Source organism: Perca flavescens, chromosome 4, assembly GCF_004354835.1.
Source record: "Perca flavescens isolate YP-PL-M2 chromosome 4, PFLA_1.0, whole genome shotgun sequence".
Classification (NCBI taxonomy): Eukaryota; Metazoa; Chordata; class Actinopteri; order Perciformes; family Percidae; genus Perca; species Perca flavescens.
The window spans coordinates 32,270,570-32,283,858 of record NC_041334.1 but is presented as its reverse complement, the minus strand read 5'-3'; the positions used below and the strand labels follow the sequence as shown (position 1 = coordinate 32,283,858).

Genomic DNA, 13,289 nt, shown 5'->3' with positions numbered 1-13,289 from the left:
GCCTTTTCTCTGATGATGAATAGAATAAGCACCTGCTGGAGAGAGTCAACATTGTTAGACCACCCGGCAGTAAAAACGCCCCGTAGGTCACATGGCAGACATTTCTAGTGAGATGAATAGAGGTTAGGAATGAATCTGTTCTGAACAAATGTGAATTAGGAGCATAGGATTAGGAGATGCTCAGAGAGAGAGAGAGAGAGAGAGAGAGAGAGAGAGAGAGAGAGAGAGAGAGAATAACCTGTCTCTGAGTTAATTTTGTATTAGTCTCGCATTGCCAGACCTATCTCCACAGCACTGCGGAGGAAGGTCCTGCTCTTCCACACAACATTCCTGCATAGGAGTAAAACCTGCTCTGGTTTATTGGTGCTAAGCTCCAGACGCAGTGACGATGGCTCTCCTAAATGTTCTCGGGAAGAATCTTGTTTAGGTGGAACATTTGCACCCTGCAAAAGAAAACGCCACATACAGTATTGAATGAAGTTAACTGTTCACACAATACATTAACGTGAGCTAGCCTATATAAATGAGCTGGATACATGGTTAAATGTAATTTGCTCTTACCATTGTATCGCCGTGTGTATTTTGTCCATAGCAAATCCCTGTCAATAGGTCCCAAAACATCAAACAAATGCCGTAAATATATTCTTTGTAAATCATTTCCCGAACAAACCAAGCAGGCCTGCCTTGTTGCCCGATACACATTTTCCTTAAAACTTGCCATTTTCAGCATGTATCGTTAGTCTGGTTAATGTTGACCGATTCGAAATCAACGAAAGCGGAAAGTGAGGGACATCCGGCGGAACTTTTGGTGGCACTGGAACTATCCGTAAATGAACCGTCGTTGATATTGACTAATGTTGTATTGTGACTCAGCAGTGACATTAAAATGTGAAAGTATTTTTGGAATGTATTCACCTTTTCACATTTTGGCATAATGGCATTTGCTACTTTGCCTTGCAATTCATAGGGAATAATGGGAAACCGGTTATATGAAGACATGGTGTTTGAAGGAGAATGCAAGCATAAAACATTTATTTCCTCAATAATTACAGGGTATGTTATTTGCCTTGACATGTTCTCAGACTGAACGTAAGTACTCGACCACACTGTCATTTACCACAGCATCACTAGTTTTGTCCAAGTGTAATTATAGTTTGTCCCTTTTCTTTCAAAAGTATTTTCCTAGTCCTCTATTGGCTGTGAGGAAACAGGGTGGAGCTACAATCCGGAACAGCTCCATTCATTAATGAAGGAGGTTAATAGGATAGGACTGCAGCCTGGGCTCGGTGCGTTTTGGAAAAGTCGTGAGGGCATTTTATCATTTGCGCACTGATCTCCAGTTTCGTCTTTGTGCTATTTGTACCCGTTAGTAGCCGACTGTGCCTTCCCTCTCCTGTCATCAGCCTGTCATGTTCAGTCGCAGCTATAAGAGAAGAGATTCCAGCAAATCGGTAGGTAGGCATAAAAAAGTTAGAGGTTTGGTGATTTCCATAGCGAATGTCTCGGCTTGCTTTTGCGCCCTAATTAAAAAATACGCATGCGACTTATTTTGATGTGAAGTTTTCCCTGTTTTGTTTCTGCTGTTGCCAAGGGCATCAACTTACATCTGCTCTGTTAGGATAACGCTGGCACAAGCCGCACTACCAACACAACATGGAACACGATGAAATATATGTTTCTCTGTTTCAACCAGTGGCTTTTTGTTGTTAAATATAACCAACACAACATATAACACATGTAATGAGTTTTGCAGCACGCATCCTTTTTAGCTGATAAAGATCCAAAATAAATGTGCCATTTATTGCTTTGATGTGTTTATTTCATAATTAACTCATTCATCTGTTTACTGTAATTAATGCAGGTTACATGAAGAACTCCATTTAAATTATGTGCTAAAATAGCACATTACCACTGTATGTTGGGGTGATTTGAAAAATATTTAGACACAGGTTTTGTACAGTAGGTGAAGTAACTCATAGAATAAGTCAACACTTAGCCGAGCACATGTAGTGCAATGTTGTCTAAATGGACAAAACTAGTGCAAGCTATGACCCATCATCTCATGTTCCTGTTTCTCCCAAGCTGAACCCTGCAGATGAGCCGCAGAGAGGACAGCCCTGCATCAGCTGTGGAGAACAGTGTCCTGGCTTTGCCCTGCACAAGTGGAGGTAACCGCTTCTCTTCACTCCATGCAACCAAAAACAAATCAATGCCCACACAGTCGGCGTCCTTTCCAATGTGCAGATGTTTCCATGCCAAAGATAGGAGTGCCTTTCATATCAAACCACTCTTGCAGACTGATGTGAATTTGCAGTCAGCTGAGGCTTCCGTGAGTGAATTAATACATGATGAGAGTTAAAACCATGACTTATTTGCTGCATGTAACCAGCCTATAAAGTCGCTAGCAATTTAACAACATGTGATATATTAATTGTACAAAACAACAGTAAGGTATGTTCTTCAAGTAGAGTGGCATTCAGGAGGAATCCCTTTCAGATCTCTGGTACTTTGAATAGAATCAGCCATCCATACAACTGTGAAGAAACCATTGTTCTGCCCCTCTGTGCCCTGAGATAATAGTTTTTACTGTAAGATCATTCATGCAGCAGGGAGAATTCATGCCTGCTGTCTTCTACAGTCACTCTGTCACAACTGGGAAGGATGTACATTTACTTACTGGTATGTTGTAAAACAAACAGTATATTGTAATAAGAACTGATACTGCTATGAAGTACAGGTGGTTTGAGTTAGTGCGTGAAAGAGTGTGACTAATGTGTGCAACTATGTCTTAGGAATGCAGTACAAATAGCATCAAATATTTTCGACGAGGGCACTAAACACTGAACGTTTACCGGTATCAGCTGATTCTTATAACCACCAATCACTCAGTAACAAAGTGACTCTATAAGCAGTACTAATAGAGATGTTGTGAGCTATATCAGTGTATATGTGCTGTTTAGTGGCTGCTAAAGCTGAGACTGTGTAATCAACAAAACCCAATGGCACATTATGCACCGATTACAAATCCTACATTGTAATCGCACAATAAGCTGCTTGACTTGGTCCACTGAGGATTACTTGGGGAAGAGAGGTCCAAAATTACAAGATCAACAAAACCGTAGTTCAATTCAGTTTACATTTTATTTACACCTGCACGACTTCATTCTGTAGCACACCAGAATTACCCTTATTACCAATTTTCATCAAAAACACTGAATAAATCATATTAAGATATACAGTATTTTGGCAAAAGAAAGGTCAACCCGGTTGGAGCCAGTTTGTTCAAAGTTAACACGGCAGCCATGGATTCGTTAGGCATTTTCTCTCTTAATGGGATTCCACAATAGAAGGGGAGGGTCTGAACCATAAAGGCCATCCTGCCTCCTTTGCTGTAAAGTTAACTATTACAGGGTGACAGTGGGCTCAGGAATGCAGCCTTTAAGTCTTTGCAGTACCACAATAAAAAGTTAAATAAACTTTTTCCCCTCTGACAAACTGGAATAAAACGTTGTCAGTGGACACAGACTTAAGGCAAAAGGCTGTTTTATGGCTCCAACAAGTCTTTGTTCCTGCATAGAGCACTTCGAGAATTTCCTGTTTCTTTTTCCTCGTGCAAAAATAAATGTGTTTTCATGCTAATTTAGCAAGGTATGGTAGTAATGGTTTGCTTTGGAATGTGGTGGACTTTAAGTGACCCTGATGTTAGAGATAGGGAGATGAAGGGGGGCAGGTGTAGACATACTGTTTTGTCTGGTCACATATGCTGTTTGTCTGTTGCTCAGTTGACAAATGCAACTATGCAAATATAAGTTATGGTACATGTGGATTGCTGTATTCTCAAACTCACATGTACCAGGTATGATTTTTCTTAAGTTCCTTCAAAACAAAGTGATGAAAACTGGCAGTTAGCAAATCAACGGCATCATTTTTAGCCATGCAGCAGTATGGTAATGGCCATCTATTTCAACAATTTCTGGATGGAATTCAAAAAAATCTGGTGCAGAGAGAATGGATGCTAATGACTCGCACCACCATGAGGTTGACATTTGTGGTTTTTAAGTGACAACTATTGGATGGATTGCTGTGAAATGTGGTGTAGACACTTATGCTCAGCGCTGTTGAGGTAGGTCTGGCAATGTGAGACTAAATTACATCTAGCAAGAATAATGTTGCTGACTGTTTAATTTTAGTTTTTTCAATGTATTTTATTCAAATAATTTCTTGGGTTGTTATGAGGTAAAAGCATTTCACAAAAAGAATGAAAAAGTAAAAAATTAATAAAAAATGAAGGGGACTTGGGGTCAGGTGTGTGTGTGTCTCAGAATTAACTGAAATATTGCTGATTCTCTAAATATTCATAGATGAATGTGCATTACAAGCACTGTTTTTCTCCCTTTTCTTTCTTCTTCTTCCTCTTCTCTTCTGTCCTGCCTGTGTATAAGATGTTTCCACTAAGCAAAGCTCCGGGGGGTGTTTCTTTTATAGTAAGTTGACTGAGTGTGTTGAGGCATTTCCCATTCAGAGTCAAGCGAGGAGCCAGTCTAGGGTATTTAAAATCACCCAGGCCTACCAAAACACTACCCCCAAGAATTTGCTGTAGATGTTATTTGACTCAAATGTGAATGTTAAACCCAGTGGCCTGTGTCTACAGTGTAAACTTTAAAGTACAATAACTGGTTTCCTAGTGACTTAAAAAATGTGATTGCAAAAAGAAGTGGCTAAGATTAGGATTGTCTGCACGGTGTTGTTCAGTCTAATTCTGTGTGACGGAAGTTTGCTGGAGAGTTGCGGCTTATTTGCAATGACAGACGTTCACAGATCTGGATGGATGCCCATGTGGAGGTGCATGTTTAAAGGCCTGGTAGAAGATACAGGACGCTGTTCTGCTCTCAGTAAGATCTATCTGGATACGGTGGCTGAAGTTGCGGAAGTTGCTGTGGAAAAGGACACCCTGGCTGCTCTGCTTACCCTGATGTGGGTAAAAAAAAAAAAAAAGAAAATGGACCGATGAAAGACGAGCTTCTGTTACCTGGCTGCTTGTGTGTCAGTGTGCCTGTGTAAGCTGAGTGGGCTGCTCTGGGCAGGTTGGCCATAGGAGTAGATTCACCTTGCACAACATGCTCCTTCTGAATTATTAATGCCTGCCTTTGGCTTGATTAATTTTCCTTGTGCTAATGAGACTCATTACCAGACTTATTAGCATGGGCCCTGAGTGTTCATGCGCTACCTGATCGGCCCTATCACCCTCTAATGCACGACGCCGGTGTGTTTTAGAGCTGCGTGTTCTTAAAAGGTTACACTTGACCTGTTGGTTTGGGTTAGGTCAGTACAAACGCGAATCAGACTACAAAGGAGGATTTATGCCATGAGATCTTGCCATTTGCTTTTCCTTCATTTCCTCCAGCCAGCAGCACAACCTAAAACTTCAATTAAAGCACCAGGTTGGCTGGACAAAGCATGTCCTTGTATGCAACAGGGCCTTAGCTGAAACTTTAGCTGGCTTAAAGCAGCAGTGAGAGGGTAGAAGAGGAGGATAAAAGATGGTCGCAGAAGAACAAGAGGGATTGAGGTTGAGTTTTAACCCGGCCCTGAATGGCTTGCTGACGTCTGTCCCCTCAGTAACCCAGTCTGATCTGCATAACACAGGCCAGCCCCTCCATTCACTGTGTTAACAAGACGGCCTGGCAAATAAAACTGTCAGGGCGCCCAGGCATATGAAAAGACTCCGGCTATATCGGCACAGAAGAAGAAGACTCAGTATGAGGTGAGGTAGGAGAGAGAAAAGAAGAAGCCATTGGTGGTCCGTGCCACACAATAGAAACTTAGCAGATTTATCACTAAAGCTATGTCTGTGTATTTGCATGGAGATGGTAAGCCTCCTCGCTTGATAGTGTCCAGGTTTTGAAAACACTCCCTACCCTGCTGTCTTATTTCCCTCCCTGGGCTTGTTTTGGAGCAGAAAGCAGGAACAACATCTGTGATGGCATGGTATGGGTCAGTAGGCAAATGACTTTTTTTAGCTGGGCTTTTTATTGTGTAAATGGTGTGTTTTGTCTTTTGTCATTTAGAGGAGATTTGTTTTGAAGGGGTTATCTAGTGACAGGTCTGCGGGATCATGTGATGTATGAAGGATGTTAACAGATAATTCAAACCCGGAGAGCTGTGAAGCCCTGATATAAATCATAGTTTGACCTTTGGATTCTCTGACAGTGTTGGGCTGAACTTGTCGCTTCCCATTCCTCTCCTCTCACTCCCTTTGTCTTCTTTCTGCAGTTTCTTTTGTTCTCACCAGCTTTTTCCCCTTGTTTTTCCCTCATCTCATTCTATCTAAATCACCCCATACTACCCCCGGATAAATACACATAAGACAACATTTGATTTGACTTTAATGGTACGGACTTTGTGCAAATTACCATGGCAGTCACGGAGCCAAAGATGGTCAATGCCGAGGCAGGCTGAGATCCTGAGGGGCCTGTTGGTCGGCTGCTGAATTCCAATGAAAACCCAGCATTAAAAATTCAGGCGCTAGGCAGATGTGACTCAAAAACACACACGTAGGTCAAAGCTATGCAGCACCATGGCTGAATTCCAGTAGTGTTCCTCATTTCCTCTTCCCCAGTGTTAAGGTTGACTTGGGTTTTAATAATAGGCACAGGTAAAGAAACCTATTTGTTTCTCACAATCCTGAGATATTGTCTGATTTGTCCTATTGAATGCACAGAATGTTTCACTGCCTTTGGCAAAAAAAATACACTGTGATTCCATTATATCATTTTTTCTTTTTGTTTTCTTTTAGATATTCTGAATGTATTCTCAAGCATCGATAACGACCAAATTTATTGCGTTTTCAGGCAGAGTAGTGTACACCTCTTCTGTTTGATTTGGTGCGATAGAGCGGCATTGTGTTGGCTGTTTTATTGGCTGGCTGTGTATTTGTAGACCCTATCAGGAGAGAGGAAATGATCCCTGTTATCTGGTTTAGATACAGCTTGTAATTATGCACATATGACACCTCTGGAGCAGATGCTGGAGCTGGAGACACAGAGAGCATACACGTTTGAGGCTTTCAACTTCATGTCTAAAACAAAGATGGATGTGTCAGCAGTGAGCTATAAGACATAACAGCAGGTAGTTCTATCTCACCCACCAGATGGGCTCCAGACATAAAACAGGAGATCTTGCGATGTGTTGGGTTGCTTTTGTGCTCTATGATTGAAAATTATTTTGTAACTTTCTGTAGCTCCTGTATTATTAGTCATGCATACCATTTGACAAAAAAACATATTTACTTTTATTTGTCATTTACGCTGCATGTGAAACTAAACATGTGCACCGCTGTTAAGCAATCAGTAGAATATAGTTCCATTTTCTTTAGATTTGTCCTTGTGTTGTGAAAGAGATGCTGAAGTGAGGGCCGTTTTCTCACCTCAGTACATCAGACAGACCACTGTGACTCCTCTGTTTTTATTTTCAAGTGGAGCTATTCAAAGGTCAGTGTGTCAGCTCAGCATTATAATTATTCCTGTCATTTACAATGTGGCAGTTTTGTTTTTTAGCTGGGTTGTCTTTACAGTAGGGCTGGGCAATATATCAATATTACATCTATCGTGATATGAGACTAGATATCGTCTTAGATTTTGAATATCGTAATATCGTGATATGACATAAGTGCTGTCTTTTACTGGTTTTAAAGGCTGCATTACAGTGAAGTGATGTTGTTTTCTGAACTTACCAGACTGTTCTAGCTGTTCTATTATGGGCCTTTACCCACTTAGACATTACATCCACATTACTGATGATTATTTATCTAAAATCGATCTAAAAAAAGTGTGAAGATATTTTGTTAGAGCACCAATTGTCAACCCTAGAATATACCCGCAATATCGATATTGAGGTATTTGGTCAAGAATATCGTGATATCTGATTTTCTCCATATCGCCCAGCCCTACTTTACAGTATATTTGCCTGTTTTGACGAGAGCAGTGTTTAAGAGAGCAGATTTGATATTTCCAGTGAAGCATCGTGAAGGAAGGAGCTGTTATTTTGATGTGAAATGAAAAATGTTTTGTTTAGTTTATTAGATTACAATACTCTAATTGAACTGCCTTTCTTGCCATGATTGATAACGCTTTGATTTACATTTTTGAAAAAACTCTTTTCAAACATCAAATGAAGACCTGGTATGTCAGAGTAAGTGAGCAATATGCTCTCACAAGCTGTTTCAAGAGAGCTCTATTGTTCAGTCCAAAGCTGTTTTCCTCTCTGGTGGTGAAGTGTACTTCACCGACCAGCAGGAGGCAAACATGTCAAACTCAGACACACTGAACTTCAGCAGCCACTTTGTTTGCAGCTGCAAAAGTTCACTCCATTGTACCTAGACCTAAGATTGAGACCAGAAATTGAATTTGCTTTGATTATATTTTTGGTGCGGTGATGGAGTTTTACATGGTAACTTCTAAAATATAACTAAGGGATACAGTATATAATGGGGGGGGAAAAGATATATGGCATACATGAAGGCTTATCCTCTCTTTTAATTCTGTTGTGGCAACAAGGCTACTGACATATTTGGCAACAGAAAGGAATTTAATGATAAACCATAAAACTGAGCCAGGTATGACTACTCTTAAGCTATGAAGCAGCCAAAAGACAAAAATAAGTGTCCACATAATCAAAAATACAATATTTTCTTAATCTGCACAAATTGCATCGCTATACTTCAGCAGTATTGATGAATTAACTGTGTTATCTAATCATACCCAACATACTCTCTTTCATATAGTCTCAATAGAGCTTTATTCTATAGCACAGCTGTGTAAGTCTGTGTAGTGTTTTCTGGCAGGTTCTGCAGTAAAGCCAGTAGCTTTTCTCTGATCCACAGCTCCAGGATTTTCCCTGCTTCTCTTATCAAGGTCATCTCTAACAGGTGCTCGTTCATTTGGTTTAAGACTGATAGGCATCAGAAAAGTCACTTTAGTCCATCACAGAAGATGGTATGTTTGTGTTGATGTGTGTACTTTAGGTATAATATGCTCTTTTATTTATATATAGGCTAATGCGTAAAGATAAGATAAACAATGAGTGTTATTAAATCTCTCTTTTACTGACTATCTATGAAATCATAGATAGTCTGTAATGTCTCACTTGTTTAAATCCCTTCAAAAATGAACTTGTGAAAATAAAAGTATGCATGCAGGTCAATAGTTTAGTGGTGCTTTCTTTTTTTATGCCTAACTAACTTTTTTCTTTACATGTCAGTCATTTTGCATGGATGAAAGGCATCAGGGATGGTGGAGTGAGTTACTATCTGGGTAAGAGAGTTCAGTCAGAGCTGGAATGAATGAATGAATGAATGAGAGGATGAAGCAGAGACACCGTTCTTACATAAATCCCACAGTGAAACAGGGGGAAAGTTACAATGTCCCTGGTGAAATGATGAAAAGATGTGCTACCTTACAAATTACTGTCAGAGACGGAAAAACAACATTGAAGTCAGAAATGCATCAAAGGGACACATATATAATAATGTAAATGAGGTGTAAAAACTTTCCCTCTTAACTTAAACACTATTTGGCACAACTTGCCATGCACTCTGCAGTTGCTCTAAATGAACACAACATGGTTGTAGCCTTGTACCGCTGGTAGCTAGTTTTTATTCTTCTCACATCAGCAAACCTCTGTAATTCTCCCCGACCTGTGAGCTAGCGATCCTAATTCCCTCAGATTTTTGCCCTGGTGCTGAACCATGCCTTAATGAAGGCTTAGCATGCTAAGCTGCCTTTGAACTGCCACTGAAAATAAAGGGAGGAAGGCTCACTGCTGTCATATGCACAGCAAGTTAGCATTTACTGTGCTCAGGCCTACAATTCCGACCCGCCCACCCCGGTAGAGAGTTCATTCATGTCATCCTGATCGCTTAACCTGTTCGTTACTTCATGCACTTTGCCTGGTGGAACATTTAGCTTTTGACTCTAGCTAACTGATATCATTGCTCTCTAAAGCTGCTCTCTGTGCTTTGAACAAAAGCACATTTTCCAATAATTGTATAGTTCAGGCGGTCATTTACTGTATAAGCATTTGGCGCAAGTACACACTATATCTTTACCACAAATTTTTCAATCTCTGTCGCCCACATACACACACACACAGTACACATTATCACTGGTCTCTTTTCAATTTATGTTAGAACACACACACCTGCTCAGAGAGTTTGCATTTACATCATCAAAGTCTCTCTCATGTCAAACCATGCTGGTCGCCGAACAGTTATTTTAATTATTGATAAAAAAAAGTGTATAAATCTATCTATCTATCTATCTATCTATCTATCTATCTATCTATCTATCTATCTATCTATCTATCTATCTATCTATCTATCTATCTATCTATCTATCTATCTATCTATCTATCTATCTATCTATCTATCTATCTATCTATCTATCACAAAAGCCTGAGGACACAACTTTAATAAACTGTCTTCAGACTGTCCAAAATACAAAGAGATGCATGTAATTTTATGTCATTTACAATGATAAGCAATACTAAGGTCTGTAACCACGCTAGCGGCTCTGCACAGCAATGCTTTGAGCATGCTAACATGCTCACAATGATCATGCTAGCATGTGGATTTTTAGCAGGTTTAATGTTTACCATCTTAGTTTAGTCTATATCCACAACGTTCCAAATCTCGTTACCTTCACTTTCTTTGTGTTGGAATTTTAAACTACGGTGGATTCATGAGGACTATGGTTAACTGCTCCTCAGATCTCTGCAGGGTAAATCCAGACAGCTAGCTAGACTATCTGTCCAATCTGAATTTTCTGTTGTACGACTAAAACAACTTTTGAATGTACACATGTTCCACCAAAACAAGTTCCTTCCCGAGGCTATTTTGCAGCGCCCGTGACGGTTGTATTTGGTTAAAAACATGCCAATAAACCAGAGTACGTTTTTCTCCCATGCCAGAATGCTGTGTGGACTAGCCAGACCCTCCTCCGCGGCACTGTAGAGGAAGGTCTGGCAAAGCAAGACTAGGGAATCACGAAAGTCATTAAAATGCATAATTTGGGAACCATGAATGTCTATACAAAACTCAAGTAAATGCTGAGATATTATTGGAGCTTGAGAAAAAGGAATCAGAAAGTTTTTATCCTCTGGGGAACTTGAATATCTTTAGCAAATTGCATGGCAATCCATCAATCTAACCTCACAGTGGCGCTATAGGAAAAGTGTGGGACTCACCAAAATCATTAGGATTCATCCTCTGGGAACCATGAATGCGTTTACAAAATGTCATGTCAATACATCCAATAGTTGTGAAGAATATTAAACAGTGGACCAACCGACTGACTAACTATAGCCATGACTTTAAAGGTCCAGTGTGTAACGACCTACTGCTCCGCCTTTCGCGTTTTCGCTGTCACATGATAAACTCACAGGTGCTGCTAATGCTGCTAATGCTAAGTTCAAAGTTATCAAATTTGATAAGTTATCTGGCTGTCGACTAATTATTTAAGTCCGAGATCAATTCAGCAATAGATGGGTGGGTGCAGGGAAAATTGGATTGATGGAAAATAGGGCTGCACGGTTAAGTGCAATTTTATCGAAATCACAATATGGACAAGTGCAATATCCAAATCGCAGGGGGACGCAATATTTGTTAAAGGCAAAATATGTGTCAAACCGTTCTGAATGAAGTAGTGTGGTGCTGCAGAGATGAATCCTATTCTACAGACTAAAGAAAAAAGTCTTTGTGGGGCAACCTCTAGCTCACCCAGTAGAGTGTGTGCCCCATGTAGGCTGAGTTCTTTGCAGCAGCCCAGGTTCGAATCTGACCTGCGGCTCTTTGCTGCGTATCATCCCCTCTCTCTCCCCTTTCCTGTCTACCCACTGTCACTATCAAATAAAGGGAAAAGCCCCCAAAAAATGATCTTATAAAAAAAATCACACTACAATCATTTTCATTTTTATATTTTTCAATGAAAATTAGAAAAATGAGACAAAAATGATCATTCCCTATCGTGAATTAAATCGCAATCGCAGTATCAGTCAAAATAATCGCAATTAGATATTTTCTTCAAATCGTGCAGCCCTAATGGAAAGTGAGTTATGGACAACGTCAATATTTCTTCTTATGATGTGCTCCCTTCTCATACTTTCCCTTTTTTACTCCAGTGCCACTAGGCTCTTCTCTTTAAATGTCCACAATTTCTTTATTGTTTCCTATATGCTGTGCTGATTGATTCTGACATACCCTCTGTATCACTGCATCTACCTCTGCTCACTAACCCCTCTTTTTTCCTCCCTGCGCCCATCCATCCATGCACCTCCTCATCCATCCAGTTAAAACACCAGCCAGGCCAGTGCAGCAAGGTTTAAGCAATGCACCACTTCAAAGACCTCTTTGATTCTCTCCTCCTCTTATTTTATCCCCCTCCAGTTCTCTCTGTCCAGCCACCTGTTTCCATCCGGGGGGGAGGGGTGGAAGTCCTTGATCAGAGCTGTACCAGCAGTGTGGTTTGAACACACAGTCCTAGATGGATTTCATGTATTTGGAAGACTGATTTTGGAAAAAGAGTTCTCGGTTTACCTTTTAAGATTGTAGCAGCCAATAGAGGTCAGCATTGTACAACAGCAAAGTATTCTTTTCCCTGGTGTCATCTTCGTATCTTTAGTTCATACATGAACTTAAGTATATGATTCTTAAAGTGACTAGGAATTAATATACAGTATGAATGATAACACATGCTCAGTCTACTGTATGACACTGGGCAGAGATCATTACTTTGTTAATTAGGTTAACATCATAAGTTAGAGAGATGCTGACAGTTTCTCTTTGACTTCCCCATTACTTTAATGACTTGTCCTATTTTCATTATAGACCCAAAATCCCAATGGAACCTAAAGCCTCATTTGTCCAAACTGCAAAAGAGGAGCTTGATGACTTTGCAGTGTTCAATTATTTGATTGGTTTATTGATTCAGCAAGCCTCCCTGTTATTGGTTGGCCTAAGTGACATATTGATCTGAGAGAATTGACTGTTGCTGTCTCATTTTTTGTATTGAAGGAGCATTTTAATTGTGTGTGTGTGTGTGTGTGTGTGTGTGTGTGTGTGTGTGTGTGTGTGTGTGTGTGTGTGTGTGTGTGTGTGTGTGTGTGTGTGTGTGTGTGTGTGTGTGTGTGTGTGTGTGTGATTTCATTTCCATTTGCTAAACTGCACTTGCTTGTCTTCTTTTACCCAATTAAACTCTTTAATCTATCGTCACACATCGTCACAGCTTTGACCCTTG

The 13,289-nt window shown here is 40.2% G+C and overlaps 1 protein-coding gene across 1 annotated transcript in view; it reads left to right on the top strand.

Moving 5' to 3' along the window:
* Positions 1 to 1,236: 1,236 nt before the first annotated feature.
* Positions 1,237 to 13,289, top strand: part of prickle2b (prickle homolog 2b) — a 93,165-nt gene continuing 81,112 nt past the window's right edge. Inside the window, exons 1-2 of the mRNA XM_028576980.1 lie at positions 1,237 to 1,451; positions 2,083 to 2,168. Coding sequence (XP_028432781.1) covers positions 1,410 to 1,451; positions 2,083 to 2,168 — 128 coding nt within the window. The 5' untranslated portion in view covers positions 1,237 to 1,409. The remainder of the gene's footprint in view (positions 1,452 to 2,082; positions 2,169 to 13,289) is intronic.